The sequence below is a fragment of the Pseudochaenichthys georgianus genome, chromosome 7 (genome assembly GCF_902827115.2).
Source record: "Pseudochaenichthys georgianus chromosome 7, fPseGeo1.2, whole genome shotgun sequence".
NCBI lineage: Eukaryota > Metazoa > Chordata > Actinopteri > Perciformes > Channichthyidae > Pseudochaenichthys > Pseudochaenichthys georgianus.
The window spans coordinates 45,118,975-45,137,875 of NC_047509.1; the positions used below are offsets into that span (position 1 = coordinate 45,118,975).

The 18,901-nt window shown below is 40.9% G+C and overlaps 2 protein-coding genes across 2 annotated transcripts in view; both read left to right on the forward strand.

The window, feature by feature from the left end:
• Nucleotides 1-7,581: 7,581 nt before the first annotated feature.
• On the forward strand, nucleotides 7,582-10,001 carry slc10a3 (solute carrier family 10 member 3). Its single transcript, XM_034087506.2, has one exon. It carries the CDS (start codon nucleotides 8,028-8,030, stop codon nucleotides 9,441-9,443), a length of 1,416 nt encoding a protein of 471 aa, XP_033943397.1. The 5' UTR covers nucleotides 7,582-8,027; the 3' UTR covers nucleotides 9,444-10,001.
• A 5,024-nt stretch (nucleotides 10,002-15,025) lies between these two features.
• Nucleotides 15,026-18,901, forward strand: part of LOC117449257 (Fanconi anemia group A protein-like) — an 85,629-nt gene continuing 81,753 nt past the window's right edge. Inside the window, exons 1-2 of the mRNA XM_071203865.1 lie at nucleotides 15,026-16,522; nucleotides 18,346-18,457. Of these exons, the coding sequence (XP_071059966.1) occupies nucleotides 16,462-16,522; nucleotides 18,346-18,457 (173 nt within the window). The 5' untranslated portion in view covers nucleotides 15,026-16,461. The remainder of the gene's footprint in view (nucleotides 16,523-18,345; nucleotides 18,458-18,901) is intronic.

An 18,901-nucleotide genomic window follows, 5' to 3' on the forward strand; every position in this document is an offset into this window, starting at 1 on the left:
AACATATTTACGTATTTTGAAACTGCTACTCGATTTGATTGGCTCTAACGATTCAAAAAAGGTGTCAATCACCCAAATCGACCAATGGGTTCCAGAGATAGGAGCTTGCGTAAGTATAAATAAAGGCAGTATAGCTGGTTTACGCACAGCCCACTCTTTTGAAGCAGCATATAGGCTATAGCCAACCCAGTCTCACGGCATTTCGTGTTCACCAACACGATTTCTAATCTATTGATTCGTGTTCACCATCACGATTTGCCCCTTTTTTTCGTGTTGCACAGCACGATTTTAAAAGCAATGTATTTCTATTGGTAACGTGTTTCGTGCCTGCAGGCTGCAGCACATCTTTTTCTCCGGTCGGGTCGTGGAAGACCGGAAGCTGTGTGGTTCATAAAAACATGTTCTTACTCAATATCAAGCCACAGTTATTGCTTTTATTTTAAATCGTATAATTTCGGATTTTTGTTGCCGTCTGTGAGGAAAATAAATGGGGCTCAGAGCCTCAGGATACTGAAATCTGTATTTTTTAAATCTTTTTTTCCTTCTAATTTGTTATTCTTTTCAAAATAACACACTGTTATTTACTCACCAATAACACACAATTATCCTTGCTTTTATTTATTGGTTTAATTCCATAATCTCGGGCTTTTTTGGCGTCCGTCAGGAACTGAATTTCAAAATAAATATAACCGGAAACAGACGTAGGCGATTACCCAAGATCCTCAGCTATGGTTTTAAGCTCGCTGATTGGATGTGTTAGCCGCAATGCATGCTGGGATTTGGTGTTTATATTATATGAAATCCGGAAAACATAAAAGTATAAAATAATACTTAATTCCGAGTGCTCTTGCTTTTCTCTTTGAAAGTCATCACATAACGGCATTGTAATACACGGTTCGGCTGCATTACATATTACAGATCTGCCGTAGTTCTTTATTTAGAGAGCCCTGATGAGAAGACCTTTGGAAAAACTGGAAGAAATGCCGCCGAAACTGAATACTTGACGTGGATCATAAATATATCAACAATTAAACAACATTTTCAATTTCTCTTCACACAATACGTCTCCTTGCAGTATCAACACTAATTCGGCTGACTTTTACATTTGATCTAATTCATAGATAGGTTATATTTACACCATAACGGTGCACAGCTGATAGAAAAGGACTGTAGTTTTCAAAGATATTACTGATTTTCTTTGAATGTAAGAATGTAAATACTGAGTCTGAAATAGTATAGCAATATGCTGTAAAATGATGTGAAAGCATGCATAAAACTATACATCTTCAGATGTTGTACATACACACTAATAATACAAAGTTATTATGGCTGTGTGCACCTCCTAGTGGTTAAAGCACGTTATTGAATTATTGTTTGTATGTGTTATATTTGATTAAAAAAATATTGAGAGTACATACTTACATAGGGGGAAAGTATAAATATAGAAATATAGAATATAAAAAATCAAGAAGATACTATAAGTGATCTCTACAATAAAACAGTTTAGTGCAGGATGTACACAGATATTAATATGAGGAGGTGCAAAACAGAAAAACGGATTAACCTTTATTTAAACATTAAATATTAAATATTAAGCCTGACAAAGTAATTAACGTCTAATATATTGCTTTCCTGCAATGTTAACTATGTTGAAGCACTTATTTGAACTGATATTATACATATGGATTATACTCTTATGTATGTAGATAGAATAAGAAATGTGCAGAATATGACAGTTTAATGGTGGAGGTACACACATATTGATAGATGTCTTGTAATGCACTGTTGAGGGACCTGTGACCCAAGTTTTTCATTCATTGCATAACTACACCGTAGTTGTGTATGATATGTCAATAAACCTTTGAAAATCTTGAAAGGGATGTGCAAAATAGCCATAATATACAGTCTTTAATTAACTATTAGTAGAGAATAACGAGTAATAAATATACTTTATTACTTATTTCCATTCATGTCAATTGCAGATACATGTTTAGTCTTCTCAAGCACCAACTATCAAATATCTCATTGTACTCAGGTGTAACTAAAGTCTGATTTAAGGGTTGTTTATATTTCACATAATTAATCAGAATCTGCAAAGTAACTCAAATAAATGCAGTGGAGTGAAAATACCAGGTTAACCTCTGAATTGTAGTGGAGTAGAATTACAAAGTAACAATGAGCTGTCATGTGGGTATATATTAATGCTGCGCATTATGGACACAAGAGATGTTCCACCCATTTATTAATTATATGTTTTACATTTGATAACACCAATGTGTTTAATAATGGCAACTTCTAATTGTGGGAAAAACGAAAACGTTCAGTAGAGACGTCCCATAGAACATTTTGCGAAACACAATAGCCAGCATGTGTAGTTCTGGGGGGGTGTTCGATTCCAGTTTTGGATAGACTGGCGTGGTTTCGTTCCATTTCACACAGCTGTTTGACGCTCTGCGTAACCTTACGGGAACTGTAGTCCTAAACGATAGCTGGGGATTATGGGTAGTGTAGTGTCTTCGACCATCCTAAACTCAGAAATGTTGACAATCGCAATGATGCTCGAAATGTCCCTTATAGGCCTACGTCTGTTTCCGGTTATTTTATTTTGAAATTCAGTTCCTGACGGACACCAAAAAAGCCCGAGATTATGGAATTAAACCAATAAATAAAAGCAAGGATAATTGTGTGTTATTGGTGAGTAAATAACAGTGTGTTATTTTGAAAAGAATAACAAATTAGAAGGAAAAAAATATTTAAAAATACAGATTTCAGTATCCTGAGGCTCTGAGCCCCATTTATTTTCCTCACAGACGGCAACCAAAAGTCCGAAATTATACGATTTAAAATAAAAGCAATAATTGTGGCTTGATATTGAGTAAGAACATGTTTTTATGAACCACACAGCTTCCGGTCTTCCACGACCCGACCGGAGAAAAAGACGTGCTGCAGCCTGCAGGCACGAAACACGTTACCAGTAGAAATACATTGCTTTTAAAATCGTGCTGTGCAACACGAAAAAAAGGGGCAAATCGTGATGGTGAACACGAATCAATAGATTAAAAATCGTGTTGGTGAACACGAAATGCCGTGAGACTGGGTTGCTATAGCATAGCATAGCATGTCCCGCAGCGACAGGAGAGCAGAGAACGGCAGATCGATCAGCAAAACAGCAGGATTTGTTTTCTTTGTCTTCATTGTAACAATGGCAGCCAGAAAGAAGACTTTTTTGTCCGTCGAGGAGGCATTGGACATCGTATTTCAGGACTCTCCGTCGGAAGATAGTGATCTCTTCACGCATACAGGGGACAGTAATGACTCTGATTATGAACCCCCGTCACCGGAAAGGTATGTAATCTCTCTGTTTGTATCCATTACTTATTTATTTTGTGTAAGAGTATTCATCTGTTTGTATCTATTTGTTATTTATTTGGTGTAAGAGTGTATTCATCTATAGTAATTTCACACATGTGACAATAACACAACGGCATCCATCTTGTGATATAATGTTCTTTCACACACTCAACAACAAACAGAGAAGATGGATGACGTTTCTTGTTCTTGTTGTTGAAATAAACAAGACATATACATATACGGTATTACATTACATTTCATTTAGCTGACGCTTTTATCCAAAGTGACTTACAACTATATATATATACATACATATATATATACACATATATATATATATACATATATATACATATACATATATATATATACATATATACACATATATATACATATACATGCATATATATACATACATATATATATATATATATACATACATACATATATATATATATATACACATATATATATATGATGGACAGAATATTAATATTAAATATTGAACAGATTATATGAAACCCGTCTCACATAATTTACACGGTATACATTTTGAGTGATATAATGTTATTTCACACACTCAAAATTGATGTTCTGCTGTTGTTGTAGAGAAATTATTTCTGATTTGAGTTACATTTTTGAAAGTACAAGCCAGAGAATTAATCTATTTGTTTTTTCCACATTTGTTTTCACAGTGAGGAAGGCGATGAGGATATGGCTTCTGGATACCGAGTATTATGGGGAAGATGCCACCAAGGTCAGGAGGTACTGCAGGAGGTGCTCTGATGCTGGCAACAGAAGGGTGAAGACACCTGTGTGCTGCAGGAAGTGTCAGGTCCCTCTGTGCTTCACTTCCAAAAAGAACTGTTATGACTTACTGGAGTAATACTGTAACATTCAGGGTTTGTATAAAGTTTTTTTTTTTTACCCAAAAAATGCTTCTGGTATAGTGTGTTGCTAATTTTTTTTAAATAAATCTGCTCCATCCATCCATCCATCTTCTCCCGCTTATCCGTGGTCGGGTCGCGGGGGTAGCAGTTCCAGCAGAGAGCCCCAAACTTTCTTTTCCCTTCTGCTCCAGTTGGAGTCAAATGTTTCCTAAGTTTCCTATTTTTTATTGTGCAAGTAACATGCATCTCATGCAAAGAGGGAACTTCCCACACACACACACCGCACAGACACACACACACTTATTTTTAATTTGTATGGAATTAATACCTATAGTGATAATTAAATGTTATACAATGATTTGTACAGTCTGGTACCTGAAAAAGGTTAAATGGCGCTGATGGAACCAAATGTGCCCAAAGCTTAGTCCGCTTGGACCTTTTTTTGCTAAACCTCTCTAAAAAGGTCAATTCTCACTTGTTTTGCCTCAATCTTGATACAGGGTACTTATTATATGTTATACTTTGGATTCCTAAAGCTTTGAGGCTACTAACCCATCATTCAAGGGTGGTTTTCACTATAAGTAATGGGTTTTATTTGGGCGGAGACAAGAATTTACACTTTTTGACTATGTTCCATCTGGATTTACTCTGACACAGAAACATCTATATTGATGCTGACACTTCTACATCCAACTCACAGATGTGACCTTGCTTTGATAAAATAAATTATGAATATAACCCTTTTAGAAGTTAAGTTATAGTCCTTTGTTTTGGGCATGTCATTTTCGAGCCTGAAACCTGAAAAACAGGCTTGGGGCTTAAGAGGCTAGAGAACATAAATTATCCAAGTGTGGAAAATTGAGAGGAAAACATTATAATATTAATATAAAATATATATATATATATATATATATATATATATATTTAGGGTTAGGTTAAAAAAAAATTTTACAGTAAAAATTAAATAATCACGCCATATTGCAAGTCTTGAATCCAAAAGCAGTTTTTTTTAAGTGAAAGAAGAAATTATTCAATTGAATATCGCAAAAGTGTAAGAGGCGTGTGGCGCAGTGGATAGTGCGTTGGTGTTCGGATCAGGGGAGCACAGGTTCAAACCTGCAGTCAGCATGTCGTTGTGTGCCTGGGCAAGACTCTTCACCCAATATTGCACCTATGGGGATTGACCACAGTATTGAGTATGTATGTCGCTTTGGATAAAAGTGTCTAACATGTAATGTAATGTAAGAATAACAGGCATAGGCCTATGCTTTAGTATCTGGCCCTGGGAAAAACAATGAATTGCTTGTTATTCTCCCCTGCTCACTTACTTTTAGAAAACGTTATTATTTATTAAGTAAACAGTTGGCTATATAAATCACATTAATAAATCAGTTCCCTTACTCCTCCGTGTAATGTTAAAATGTTTGAGCTAAAATCAAATCTGGCCCCAGATCTGCTATGTGGTACTTTGTCCTAGCAGACATAGATCAGGTTGTATATGAGTGGTGCAGTGAATCTATCGATCATAAATGTATCTATTAGATTTATGATTCGAACATTTTAAAAGTAGACATGTGGAAATTATCTGACTGAACAAAACGTGATCCGTCTCTTAAATGTGTGTCAACCACAGACCTTATTTCGAGCTATTTTCCAAAATCCTATCGAGAAATTGCTTTGCTTTTTTGTCGAGGGAACCGGAAGAAGCTTACTTCCACGTTTTAGGACGCGTCACTGCACCACTCTATTCAGTTAAACTGATAAAGCAGGACCCTCCTTAAGGCCCTTATCATTTGATATTTGAGTATAACAAACCAGTTAATACACAATAGTTGATCTCCAAAGGGTTTCTCTGATTGATACAATATGAGTTTAGCAAAGGCCCAAATGGTTTATTTCTGCAAATGTATCTTTATAAAGTTGTCATACAAACTGCTGAAATGATAAGAAAGTGTTTCCTGTTGTTCACATTTGACTGAAGGTTGTATATCCAAGGCTGGATTAACCTGCTACAGGGGCCTGGAGTTAATCATGTTCTGGCTCATGGTGTGTGATGTGCTCTGTGTACCTGTCAGTTTGGAAGTATATCGGACCTCACTGCCGTCTGTAACACCTATGCTGCCTCCAAAAGTAGGCTACATAATCTCCAGGGAAACCAGTGGGCCTATAATTCTAAACTGTAATATCTCATAATTTGAGTTAATTGAGGGTATTTTATAGGGATTAAACAACATTGTATTTAGGAATGTTTAACCATGCGAGCACAATATAAAAACACACTCCAACATTTTGACTTGACTCTCCTGGTGGATATATAAATTTGCAATTCTGGTCCAGGCTTTCGTCACCTCACGCCTAGACTACTGCAACTCCCTCCTGGCTGGTCTACCTGCATGTGCCATCCGACCTCTGCAGCTCATCCAGAATGCAGCGGCTCGTCTGGTCTTCAACCTTCCTGAATGTTCCCACACCACGCCGCTCCTCCGCTCCCTTCACTGGCTTCCGGTAACTGCTAGAATCCACTTCAAGACACTGGTACTTGCGTACCAATGGATCTGGCCCTTCCTACATCCAGGACATGGTTAAACCGTACACCCCAGCACGTGCACTCCGCTCTGCATCAACCGAACGACTCGCTGCACCCTCGCTGCGAGGGGGACCCAAGTTCCCATCAGCAAAAACACGTGGGTTTGCTATTCTGGCTCCAAGATGGTGGAATGAGCTCCCATTGACATCAGGACGGCAGAAAGCTCACACACCTTCCAGACTGAAAACTCATCTCTTTCGACTCCACGATAGAACTATTAACAAAGCACTTATATACTAATAAAGGACTGGCTTATCTAAAGCCAGTTGAGTAGCACTTGAAATACTTGGCTCTATGAAACCTGATGTACTTGGATGATTCTGTTTTTTTCAAGGTTGTGTCTTCCTGGTCGAATGCACTTATTGTAAGTCGCTTTGGATAAAAGCGTCAGCTAAATGCAATGTAATGTAATGTAATGCAATTAATTAAATTACCAACCTATTTGACGTTCTCCCTTTATCCAGTTTAATATTCCACCAATGTTTTATTTTATTTTTCTTTCAACTTTATAGAATATTTCAGAAAAGGGCATATCACAACCGTGTTCATTAAATGAATTCAAACTGAGGGCATTCTAATTTTTACTTTTGCAACATTTAATATTCTTTGACATTCAGAAAACCAATACATTTTAGAGAAATGTTGAGGTATTTTGCTAAAATAGTCGAATGACTCATTCCAAATTCTGTAATGTTATATTCCACCAACGTTACTATGAGATAAAGCGGTTTAATTTGGCATGTCGTGACCGGAAGTTCCCATTTTACTCAGGCTAGCTTTAAATAAATCCGAGCAGCGGAGCTACGATGTTCTCAGCGTCCATCCAGCGGGGAGACAAACGGACCGAGAGGAGAGGTTCTGGGCTTTATTCACAAAGACATCTTCACACCGAGTAGACAAAGAGGAGCCGTGGGAACCTGTGGGAGTGTGTTAGAGTGTTTCCTGTGTGCCGGGGGCTGCTGCTGTGGAGCTGGGCTCGAGCAGGGCGGGGTGATGTTTAGGTTCCGGTATAAAGGCAGCGAGAAAATGGGAACCAGACGAGATGTGGAGCTGGCTGCCGACGCGTTTGTTTTGTCCCGGAGACTAGAATGAGAAGTGTACCGTCCCGGTGTAACAGGGCGGCGGTGTAACCGTCTGGGGAGGCCGCTTGTGGGGGAGAAGCGTGTCTCTGCGGCGCCCCTCCGCCCCCTGTCAGCAAGATGAGGACGCTATTTACATTCTGCTGTATCTTCCTTATTACCGGCGGAGCAGACTGGGCGTGTGCCACCGGAAACCTGACTGTCGACAGCAGTAACGACACCGACCTCACGGCAGACGGCAGCAGCAGGTTTATCAGTATCGGGGACGGCTCGTCGCAGGAATTCGAGTTTCCTGAAAACACCAACGGCGTGATTGTAATCTTCAGCCAATACCGGAGCGGGGCCGCAAGCGGTAAGGGCCGCCAGAGCTGGAAGCAGACGGTTACGGTCCGCTCCCTGGACCCGGAGGTCCTCTCCATACTGAATGTGACGGATAGCGGCCACCAAGGAAAGGCCAAGAGCTACATTATCAGCATCCGCTCCGGGTTCCCAGGCAAGGCTCAGCTGCAGATCCAGCTGCTGGAACTGGACCAGGATTCAGTGCCGGTTCTGATCGAGGAAAGGACGGATTACTCCATCAAAGTGGCGCCTGGGAATGATGACCCGGCCACCCGGCTCATCCAGTCGGGTGGCCTGTCCCATTTCTCTGAGAACCCGGTGCTATTCGCCTTGCTGCCCCTCATCTTTGTCAACAAGTGTGCATTCGGGTGCAAGGTGGAGGTGGAGGTTCTGCGGGGGCTGCTGAAGAGCCCGGTACCTCTGCTCCTGGGGGTGCTTGGTCAGTTCCTGGTGATGCCATTGTATGCCTACTCTATATCCCGGCTGGCCAACCTGCCCAAAGCGCTGTCCCTGGGCCTGGTAATCACCTGCTCTGCCCCAGGAGGGGGGGGGGGTTACCTGTATAGCCTGCTGCTCGGGGGAGACGTGACCCTGGCCATCTCCATGACCCTGGTCTCCACGGTGGTGGCGGCAGCAGCCATGCCTCTGTCCTCAGCCCTGTATGGTCGGTTGCTGGGCGTGCACGCCGCCCTGCACGTGCCCTTTGTGAAGATCCTGGGCACCCTCCTCTTCATCGCCATCCCCATCTCGCTGGGCATGCTGGTTAAGCTGCGCCTGCCCGCCCTCACCCGCGTCCTGTTGGCACTCATACGACCCTTCAGCTTTGTGCTCATCGTCGGTGGCATTTTCATGGCCTACCAAATGGGAGCGTCAATCCTGGCCAATGTGCGGCCCCAGATCGTGGCAGTTGGGGTGACAGTGCCTTTGCTGGGGCTGGTGGTCGGGGCCATTCTGGCCAGGCTCGCGGGCCTGGCTCCCCCGCAGAAGAAGACGGTGAGCATCGAGGTCGGTGTGCAGAACAGCCTGCTGGCCCTGGCCGTCATGCAGCTGTCCTTCCGCCGGGCAGAGGCTGACTTCGCGTCCCAGGCCCCATTCATCGTGGCCCTCAGCAGCACCTCGGAGATGCTGCTCATAGTTTTGGGCTACTTTTTCCAGCGGAGATTGTGTGGGCCCGCCGTCCCCAGGAGTGACGCCTGATTGTAGCCACGGTTTTTTTGTTCTGAACTCTTTTGAACTCTTTGAAACCTGTGAATATTTGGTGTCCCACATGATGGCTACAAGACGCACAACAATCACCGGTTCAGTCGTCACTGTTGTGGTACACAGGACCGTGAATGGACTTTTTGTGTTTTGTCATTGTTTTCGTATTTTTCATGAAAACCAAAGGCCTTTTACCCCTCTGAGACATTTTTGTGTTTATTTTACAGTATGTACTTTTTAAAATCAGATTATACTGTGAGGTACTTAATGTAAATATTCACAAGAAGAGACATACCTATAAAAGAAAAGATATTTTTCTACCAGATTACTTTTTGTAATCAAAAAGCAAAGATTGATTTGCATCATGTTTACATGAGGTCCATGTGTCTTAGCCTGGGGGGGTTACGGGGGATTAGTTGGAAATCAAACAGGAACATGATGATGATGGTATGAAAGTATTTGCTACTGATTGTGTCTCCTGGATCTGTGAGTCCATGTACTTGAATATAAGTGAGGAGAAATTACGAAAAAGTGAATAAAACCTTGTTAAAGCAGGCTTCAGTTTGTTGAGTATTGTGTACCAGGAAGCACGTGAAGAGAGGCACGTTGTTGTTACGTAACGAGTGTGTGTTTCAATAGAAAACTAACCTGATGGTGAAATGCTGGTCTGGCGGTTTGCACATTTTAGAGCAGCCTGATAGTTTGGTTTAAGTTCCAAAGTAGATACTTTTGGACTATCACGTTTCTGATATTATTCAATTAAAGTGATACCTGTCCTCATAAATAATGTGTTTAGATCTCACAATTTGATGCCACAAAATGTCGGCCATTGGGATTCTTTGACTGTGGTCTGATCAGGGAGGTAACACATGACCTCCTGAGCAGTAAGTGGTATCAGTTTAGGGGTTATAGGAGGTTCTATGGCTTATTGAGAGTACTGATAACATTTCTGTTGCGTCAACATTCTGTTATATTGCAAAATGTCATAAATCTGAAATGCTGAGCAAGGTTTGTTTTAGATGATAGTAAAGGTAAGTGAGGAATGTTTGTACAGTGGTTTGCATGAAGACAATGAATACAGGGATCCAGGCAAACATCAAATAATTAAATAGAAGGCCCAGTGTGAGCAGAATGACAGCGATGCATGTCTTCACTTCAGTACCGTATTGCATCGAGGACATGGGGAACTATTGGCAGCAGGTTAAAACTCATTGTTCATCGTCAGAACCAGCTTCCCCTTCCTCTCAAAGACACGTCTCACAGCTCCAGTGAATGAAGGGGAAGTTGTGTTATGTAAATGCTGCACTTCCTGTTTACCAGTCAGACTTTTATTTGGTTTTGTTTCCACGCTTTTGGAGGCAGCTCTGTAATGGAAATCAAGAGGGTTCCGTCCTGCTGCTGCTTCGCCCGGCAGATCTGACGGAGCTCTCAGGAATGTGTCCCACATGTAAGGCCTCCCGGCTGAGTGGAGCGTTCTGGGTGGAAAGGTCCTGTGGCCGCCTCAGAGGGGGGCACTCGCTTTCTGTGCGCCGTCCCAGGGAGGGACAGCTGTCGACAGAGATACATCATCTCTCTGGGTCAGACACTCTTCCTCATGCCTTCCACACATAGCTTGTTGTAGCTTCTCTCTTGATTTGGTCACGAGAGGCGGGGATAAAAGATCGGACCTACATGAATGTAACTTGAACTAAATACATGAAGCAATCAGGAGAGGCTTAATATATTGATATATAACACGGGGACATAATTGATTATTGTTTTGTTTATTTTAACAAATGATTTCATTAAAGGGTTCAGAATCAGGTGTATTGCAGGTTCATACATACGAGGGGTTTGCGTGTGTGTAATTAGTGCATACTGTACACAAACACAGAGGACTACGTTGTAGAAAACGTTTAAACTTCTAAAACGATCTAAATATGATTGGTCAATCTTTTAAATGCTGTTTTTCAAAAATGTATTCACTTTTATATTAAAAAAATTATATTAAAACTGACAACATTTTGTGGAAAGCACATTTGTTAAAGATATTGCATTTGCAGTACAATCTGAGTGTTCACCTATGTGTAATAATGTGTTTAGGTCATGTTCACCTTGAGTCACAAACATGTTCTTTTTTAACTTCAAAGGTGCAAGAAATCTGACATTTACTATTGCCCCACTGTACAAACTCATCTTTTGATAAATAGTGTGTGTGTGTGTGTGTGTGTGTGTGTGTGTGTGTGTGTGTGTGTGTGTGTGTGTGTGTGTGTGTGTGTGTGTGTGTGTGTGTGTGTGTGTGTGTGTGTGTGTGTGTGTGTGTGTGTGGCCTAGCATTACTATACTTGTGGGGACCTAAATCTGTTTACACAGTGGGGACTCCCCTCCCTTATGGGGACAAATTGGAGGTCCCCATAAGGGGAATCATTCATTTTAGGGTGAAAACTTGGTAAGGTTGAGGGTTAGGGTAAGGGTAAGGTTGAGGGTTAGGGTTAGGCATGTGTTGGTTATGGTTAAGGTTAGGATAAGTCTCCAGGAAATGCATGTAAGTCAATGTAATGTCCCCTGAAGTGATGTATACATGGTATGTGTGCGTGCGTGCGTGTGTGTGCGTGCGTGTGCGTGCGTGTGTTCTAAGGTGTCCCTGCGTGTTGTTCTCCATGCTGCTGGCAGCGGGTGAGGCTTGCACTCAGCCTGTGCATCAGCACTCCTGTGTATATCACCACCCTGCACATTAGCGGCACAATAGGAAGAGAGTCCTGTTAAAAATTCATGAGGACACATTGCATTAACTTTTCATGAGTTCCTTTCACCAGCTCCCGTGAGACAGCTGTCCCGCTGCCCGCGCTACAGGGCTGGGGTCTCCAGAACACAGAGAGGAGCGGCTGACAGTGAGGAGTCACTCCGACGCACCGAGGGCAAGATGCAGCACGCTGCGCACGCTCACGTCACGCTGACATCTGGATACGGCACTCACTATGGAACTCTCAACTGAGTCACAATCCCATTGGCTCATAACAACGTTAATCCTCAACAACTTCTTATTCTTGAACCCAACTGTGAATTTGAGCAAGGAATTCCCCCACCATATAAATACACTTCCTCTTCAGGTCTTCAGACACAGGTCAGCTCTGTTATGAAGAGGGGGGGGGGGGGGGGGGGGGGGCACTACAGCCACCTGTCCTGACACGCCTCTCACGTACCTGCTGTTTACACTGTGCACTAGTCATAGCCAGGGTTGGGAGGGTTACTTTAATATCGCAGCATATTCAGGATCATCAATGATTTTATTGATAGGAAAATATTCAGCAGATTCCGGCAGCAGCTACACACCAACGCAACGCTGAAACACATGAGCACATGTACAGTTTAAAAAAGCAGAAATAAAACCTGAGCTGACAGAAAATGCTCTGTTTTAGTTTAACACACACAGTTAAGCTCACACACACACTATGTTATGAACATGTAGGTTCACCTGCTGAATTAAAAACAGAACAAATGAAGCAAAGAAGGTGAAAACGACACACCTGACAGTCTGATTCCATAAACACATTCACCTGTTCAAACTGGCATTTTCTCTATAATCTGTACCCTGTGTCCTTTTGTAGTCCGTTTCCTGTTGTTTGTCTTGTCTTACCCCGGCTGATACTTCACTAAATCCACTGCTTTAATTTGTAAGGTAACATTGTAAATCTGTAACGCTGTAAGGTGTCTTTGGGTGTTATGAAAGGCGCCCCCCAAAATAAATGTATTATTATTATTATTATTATTAAAACCATCAAGCAGATTCAGGCGTATAGATTCACTCTTAAAGCATTGTCCCACAGAACAGCACAGCTTACAGAGAAGAGATCACATCTGATCCTTAACAACAAACACGAGATGCTCTTTTAGTTTTTAGTCATTTCCTAACTCTGCTATAAATTCCCCATTTTGTTTAAATGTAACAGTAATCTGTTAACATATGTTTTTATGTAACTGTAAGGGAATACAGTATCCTTTTTTCTATACCCTTATTACGCAATCCCATTACATGTTGTCTGTTACTCCCCAAGCCTGGTTATGTAAAACAAATGAATATTTCACATACAATCTTTCCTCGTCTTCTCAAATACGACGCATTATTTAATATTTACCAAGTTACAGGAGTTACATGTGGGAACAAACTACATTAAATGCCATAGTAATAATAATAATCCACTGACAGGACGCATCCTGTCCAGATAAGATTCACGATGAAGGCTGTATTGTCATGTGCACACTAAGTCACAGGCTCCTCCAACAGCGCAACGTGAATATGTAAAACAAAGGAAACCGATAAAACAAATACAATAGTGCAAGAGAATGTAAAATAAAACAACAAAATAAAATAACAGTAATAACACTCATTAGAGGAAAACAAAAGAACTAAATAACAAAGTAAAGTAAGGAAGACAAAAATAATAATAATAATAATAATAATGAACACCGAACTGTTTTATTTAAATACACATATCAGCTGAGCAAACATGCTATTTTACAGCAACGCCCTGTTACCATTTACATTGAAGAAAACATAATATCCTGACAGAAAGAGATGATACAAAGTGAAAAACAATTCAGAGATATGTGTTCAGAAAATGTACATGGAGCCCACTTTAATTATCAAAGCCATTACCTTCCAAAATAATTAATGAAACATCCCAAACTCTTTTAGGGACACACAAATTACATTACATTGCATTTAGCTGACGCTTTTATCCAAAGCGACTTACAATAAGTGCGTTCGACCAACAACATACAAACTTGAAGAAAACAGAATCATATAAGTACATCAGGTTTCATAGAGCAAAAACATTTCAAGTGCTACTCAGCTGGCTTTAGATAAGCCAGTCCTTTATTAGTATATAAGTGCTTTGTTAGTAATTCTATCGCTCGAAGTGGAGTCGAAAGAGATGAGTTTTCAGTCTGGAAGGTGTGTGAGCTTTCTGCTGTCCTGATGTCAATGGGAGCTCATTCCACCATCTTGGAGCCAGGATAGCAAACCCACGTGTTTCTGCTGATGGGAACTTGGGTCCCCCTCGCAGCGAGGGTGCAGCGAGCTGTTTGGTTGATGCAGAGCGTAGAGCACACGCTGGGGTGTACGGTTTAACCATGTCCTGGATGTAGGAAGGGCCAGATCCATTCGCAGCATGGTACGCAAGCACCGGTGTCTTGAAGTGGATTCTAGCAGTTACCGGAAGCCAGTGGAGGCAGCGGAGGAGCGGCGTGGTGTGGGAACATTCAGGAAGGTTGAAGACCAGACGAGCCGCTGCATTCTGGATGAGCTGCAGAGGTCGGATGGCACATGCAGGTAGACCAGCCAGGAGGGAGTTGCAGTAGTCTAGGCGTGAGATGACGAGAGCCTGGACCAGAACCTGCGTGGCTTTCTGGGTCAGCTGGGGACGCATCCTCCTGATGTTGTAAAGCGTGTATCTGCAGCAGCGGGTTGTAGCAGCGATGTTTGCAGTGAAGGACAGGTTGTTATCTAGGATCACACCCAGATTCCTTGCAGTCTGAGTCGGGGAAACAACAGAGGTGCCGATGTTGATTGTCAGGTCAAGAGAGGGACAATCTTTTCCCGGAAGGAAAAGCAGTTCAGTCTTGTCAAGGTTGAGCTTGAGGTGGTGAGCAGACATCCACTGAGAGATGTCAGCTAGACGAGCAGAGATGCGTGCAACGACCTGGGTCTCTGAGCGGGGAAAGGACAGGATTAATTGGGTGTCATCAGCGTAGCAGTGGTATGAAAAACCATGCGGGCTAATGACAGATCCGAGCGAGTTTGTGTACAAGGAGAAGAGGAGGGGACAAAGAACAGAGCCCTGAGGGACTCCTGTAGTTAATTGACAAGGGTCGGACTCCGACCCTCTCCAAGTAACCCTGTAGGTGCGGTCTTTGAGGTATGAGGTGAGGAGGGAAAGTGCAGAGCCTGAAACTCCAAGTTCTTGGAGAGTGTGAAGGAGGATCTGATGGTTCACTGTGTCGAATGCAGCAGACAGGTCCAACAGGATGATGACAGAGGAGAGGGAGGCTGCTTTAGCAGTGTGCAGTTCCTCAGTGACAGCAATGAGAGCAGTTTCTGTGGAGTGACCTGCCTTGAAACCAGACTGGTGTGGATCCAGAAGGTTGTAGGAGATAACAGGAGAGTTGTTTAAAGACAGCACGTTCAAGTGTTTTAGACAGGAACGGGAGGAGAGAGACAGGCCTGTAGTTTATAACATCTGACGGGTTGAGAGTGGGTTTCTTTAGGAGAGGGTTTACTCTTGCCTCCTTGAGACTGTTTGGAAAGTGACCAGAAGTTAGAGAAGTGTTGATGAAATGGGTGAGAAACGGTAGAATATCAGGAGCGATAGTCTGAAGGAGGTTTGAAGGGATAGGGTCCAGAGGACAGGTGGTAGGTAAATGATTAACTATTGACTTCTAGCTTTAAATAAAACAACAAGGAAATAGACAATTCTTGATTATGTGAGTTAAATTCAGTTTGACATGCTTGGACAAATTAGGCATATCACAAATGTTACCTTCCTGTTATCCAACCATAGTATCCAACACACAGAAGGAGACTGTTATGTGGTGTGATCAATTCTGTAGCAGCACACTCTGAAGGGAGGTTTGGACGACAGCATATTGATCTATTGTTTAATTCCCTGGCACATTTTGGGTGATAAATTAGTTTCACATGTCTCTTTTTTAAATATGGCTATCCAGAGAATGACACTGCCCTTCTGAACTTTTAAAACAAGCTTCTACAAGAAAAGCTTTGACAGGAATTTAACTCCGGGTTATTTTATGTTCGCACCGCAGCCGAATGGTCTATCATGATTGGCTGTAGCTCCGACCAATGGGAGAGAAGAGCGCGAGGAGAAACATGGAGGAGTACGTGAACCGAAACAGTACCACAGCAGCATGAATTATTTTTACTCGGGAATAGTCCTCTAAAACTGTTGATGTACTGGTTACAAGGGACTTTAAAGTCTATTTTGTCTCGAAGAGTATATACAATTTTTTTGTAGGTAAAATGTCACTGAGTGCCTCGTGTGAATCGGTCTCTCAGAAGAGGACTCTGTCCAGCCTCCTCGGTGAGTTGACGGTTGAACTCAGTTATTATTCACGGTGCTCCATATTAAATAATACGTTTGTACAGGCTTTAAAGATAATGGCCGCTCCACAGGACCCTTCAAGAGAACCACCCCTTTACCTTACTAGTCAACAAGATTGCCATCTGAAGGTACAGGTTTGTGTACGTAAATATGATGCCATCTATTAATTAACAAGTGGGCCAACAATCTGTGGTGTAAGAAGTACTCAGATATTTTACTCAGGAAACATATTCAGATTCTTTACTTGTGTACAAGTACCACACTGTAAAAATACTCAATTTGAAGTAAAAGTACTGCCTCCAGAATGGTACTTAAGTAAAAGTATTTAAGTACTATTAGGTAGATGTACTTAGACTAGTACTAGTATTAGGAGTAAAATATTAAAATATTAACACAAATATGTTGAGCAATAGCAGCAAATCTTCACATTTAAGAAGCTGGAACTGTGAAATTAAAAACTTAAAAATAGCTGCCAATTAGTTTTCTGTTTACCCACTCGTCGTTTTAGTCATTACAATATAATGTTTGACCCCATAACCCTGTTCGTGTTTATGTTCTTTCTATATGTTATAGCATGTTTGAAGGTCATTGAGGCCTGCCTCTGTATTATCCACACATATTTACGTTTGATTTGTGATTGTATTGTTAACTACAGAAGGCTTACAGATAATATTGTATTATCTATGACTGTAAACATGTGAAAAGCTCAAAAATAAATAAATATATAATGTTGGATGGTTTAATCTTTATCGAATAATCCCATTTTAAAAGTGTTTGCTAAGTATTGTATAACTAACTAGTAAATACATCTGTTACATAATTGTAGTGCGTCAAAAGTACACAATCGGCTTCAAAAATGTAGTGGAGTAGAAGTATAAAGTAGGGCTGCTCGATTATGCGATATCACGATTATTAAAAACAGTTATCCATTTACTTTGAAAACATCAATTTATTGAAAGAAAAAGGTGTTGTATGTTTTAACAGTTGATTACCCTGAACTTTAAGTCTAATTTAATTGAAAAACTAATAAAAAAAATGATATATATATATTTTTTTAGATAAATAATAATAATTAAAAAAAATCGTTTTATTTCGATTATATTGTTTTCACAATCGTTGCAAGCGGTAACGATACTTAGTTACTTTTCACCACAGATTTTACTTCATTCAAAGTAGAAATACTACAGTGTAAAAGTATTCTCTTACAAGTAAACATCCTGCATTTATAATCTTACTTATATAAAAGTACACAATAATTGTCACCAAAATATAATTTAAGTACCAAAAGTAAAATGACGTATATATTAAATTAGTGAATTATAGTTATTGATGCTTTGATGTGTTTATCCCAGATGTTAAAGGAGGAGCACATTTTAATTACTTTATATACTGCTGCTGGATATCTTAACCAATAATTATACATAGTTTATTTATGAGTTTATTTTGTTTTAGCTAATAATATGAATCTGAATACAAATGGATCTGTAAAGTAACCAGTAATTAATTTTGTCAAATAAATGTAGTTGAGTAAAAAGTACAATATTAGCTTCCAAATTGTAGTAGTCGAGGTATAAGTAGAGTAGAATAATAATACTTGCGTAAAGTACAACTACCACAAAATCCTACTTAAGTAAAACACTTGAGTAAACGTACTTCATTACACCGCTGCCAACATCTAACAACTTGCTTAGTTTTGCCATAACTTTAAACAATGTGGTAAACTGTTCTCAAATACTGAAACTGTGTCAATAAGAAGTTTTTTTACATTCTAAGTGTTGTTTGTTCTGCTGTTGAACTCCCAGCTGGTCGTGTGGTGAAGAGGCGGAGGCAGGCCGAGGCTGAGAGGCTGCAGGAGGAGACCCTGCAGCTGCTGGGGCAGCAGCAGAGCCTGGGCAGCCTGCTCATGGAGGGGGGGGGTGAGTGGACCTCAGAACCTGCTGGGCTGCATAGCCAATGAAGAACAACGAGCCATTAAAAGAATAACTTTCAATACTAACCTCAGGAATGATGAAGAAGTGTATAACAATTGACATGTCCTTACAGTCAGATGATTTAAGTCATCTCTGTTTAATAAAAATGCCTCTAGTGGGCAAACAAAATAAATTGTAGTGTAATATTAGACTGAATGGAACGATATGCATCTTCTTCTGGCCATTTGACTCCTTTGCCTCTTGATTGGCAGTTGTGAAAAAATATTCTGCTTTCCATTGTGGCTAAAAGAAAAGGTCCCTTACTGGAATGCTTGTGGGTTGGTTGGTTCTACTGATCATAATTCCATTGTTGAGGTCTACTAGAATAGATTTACATTGTTCGATGTTCCAAACTCACATATCACGTTTCTCATACAGAATCTCTGTA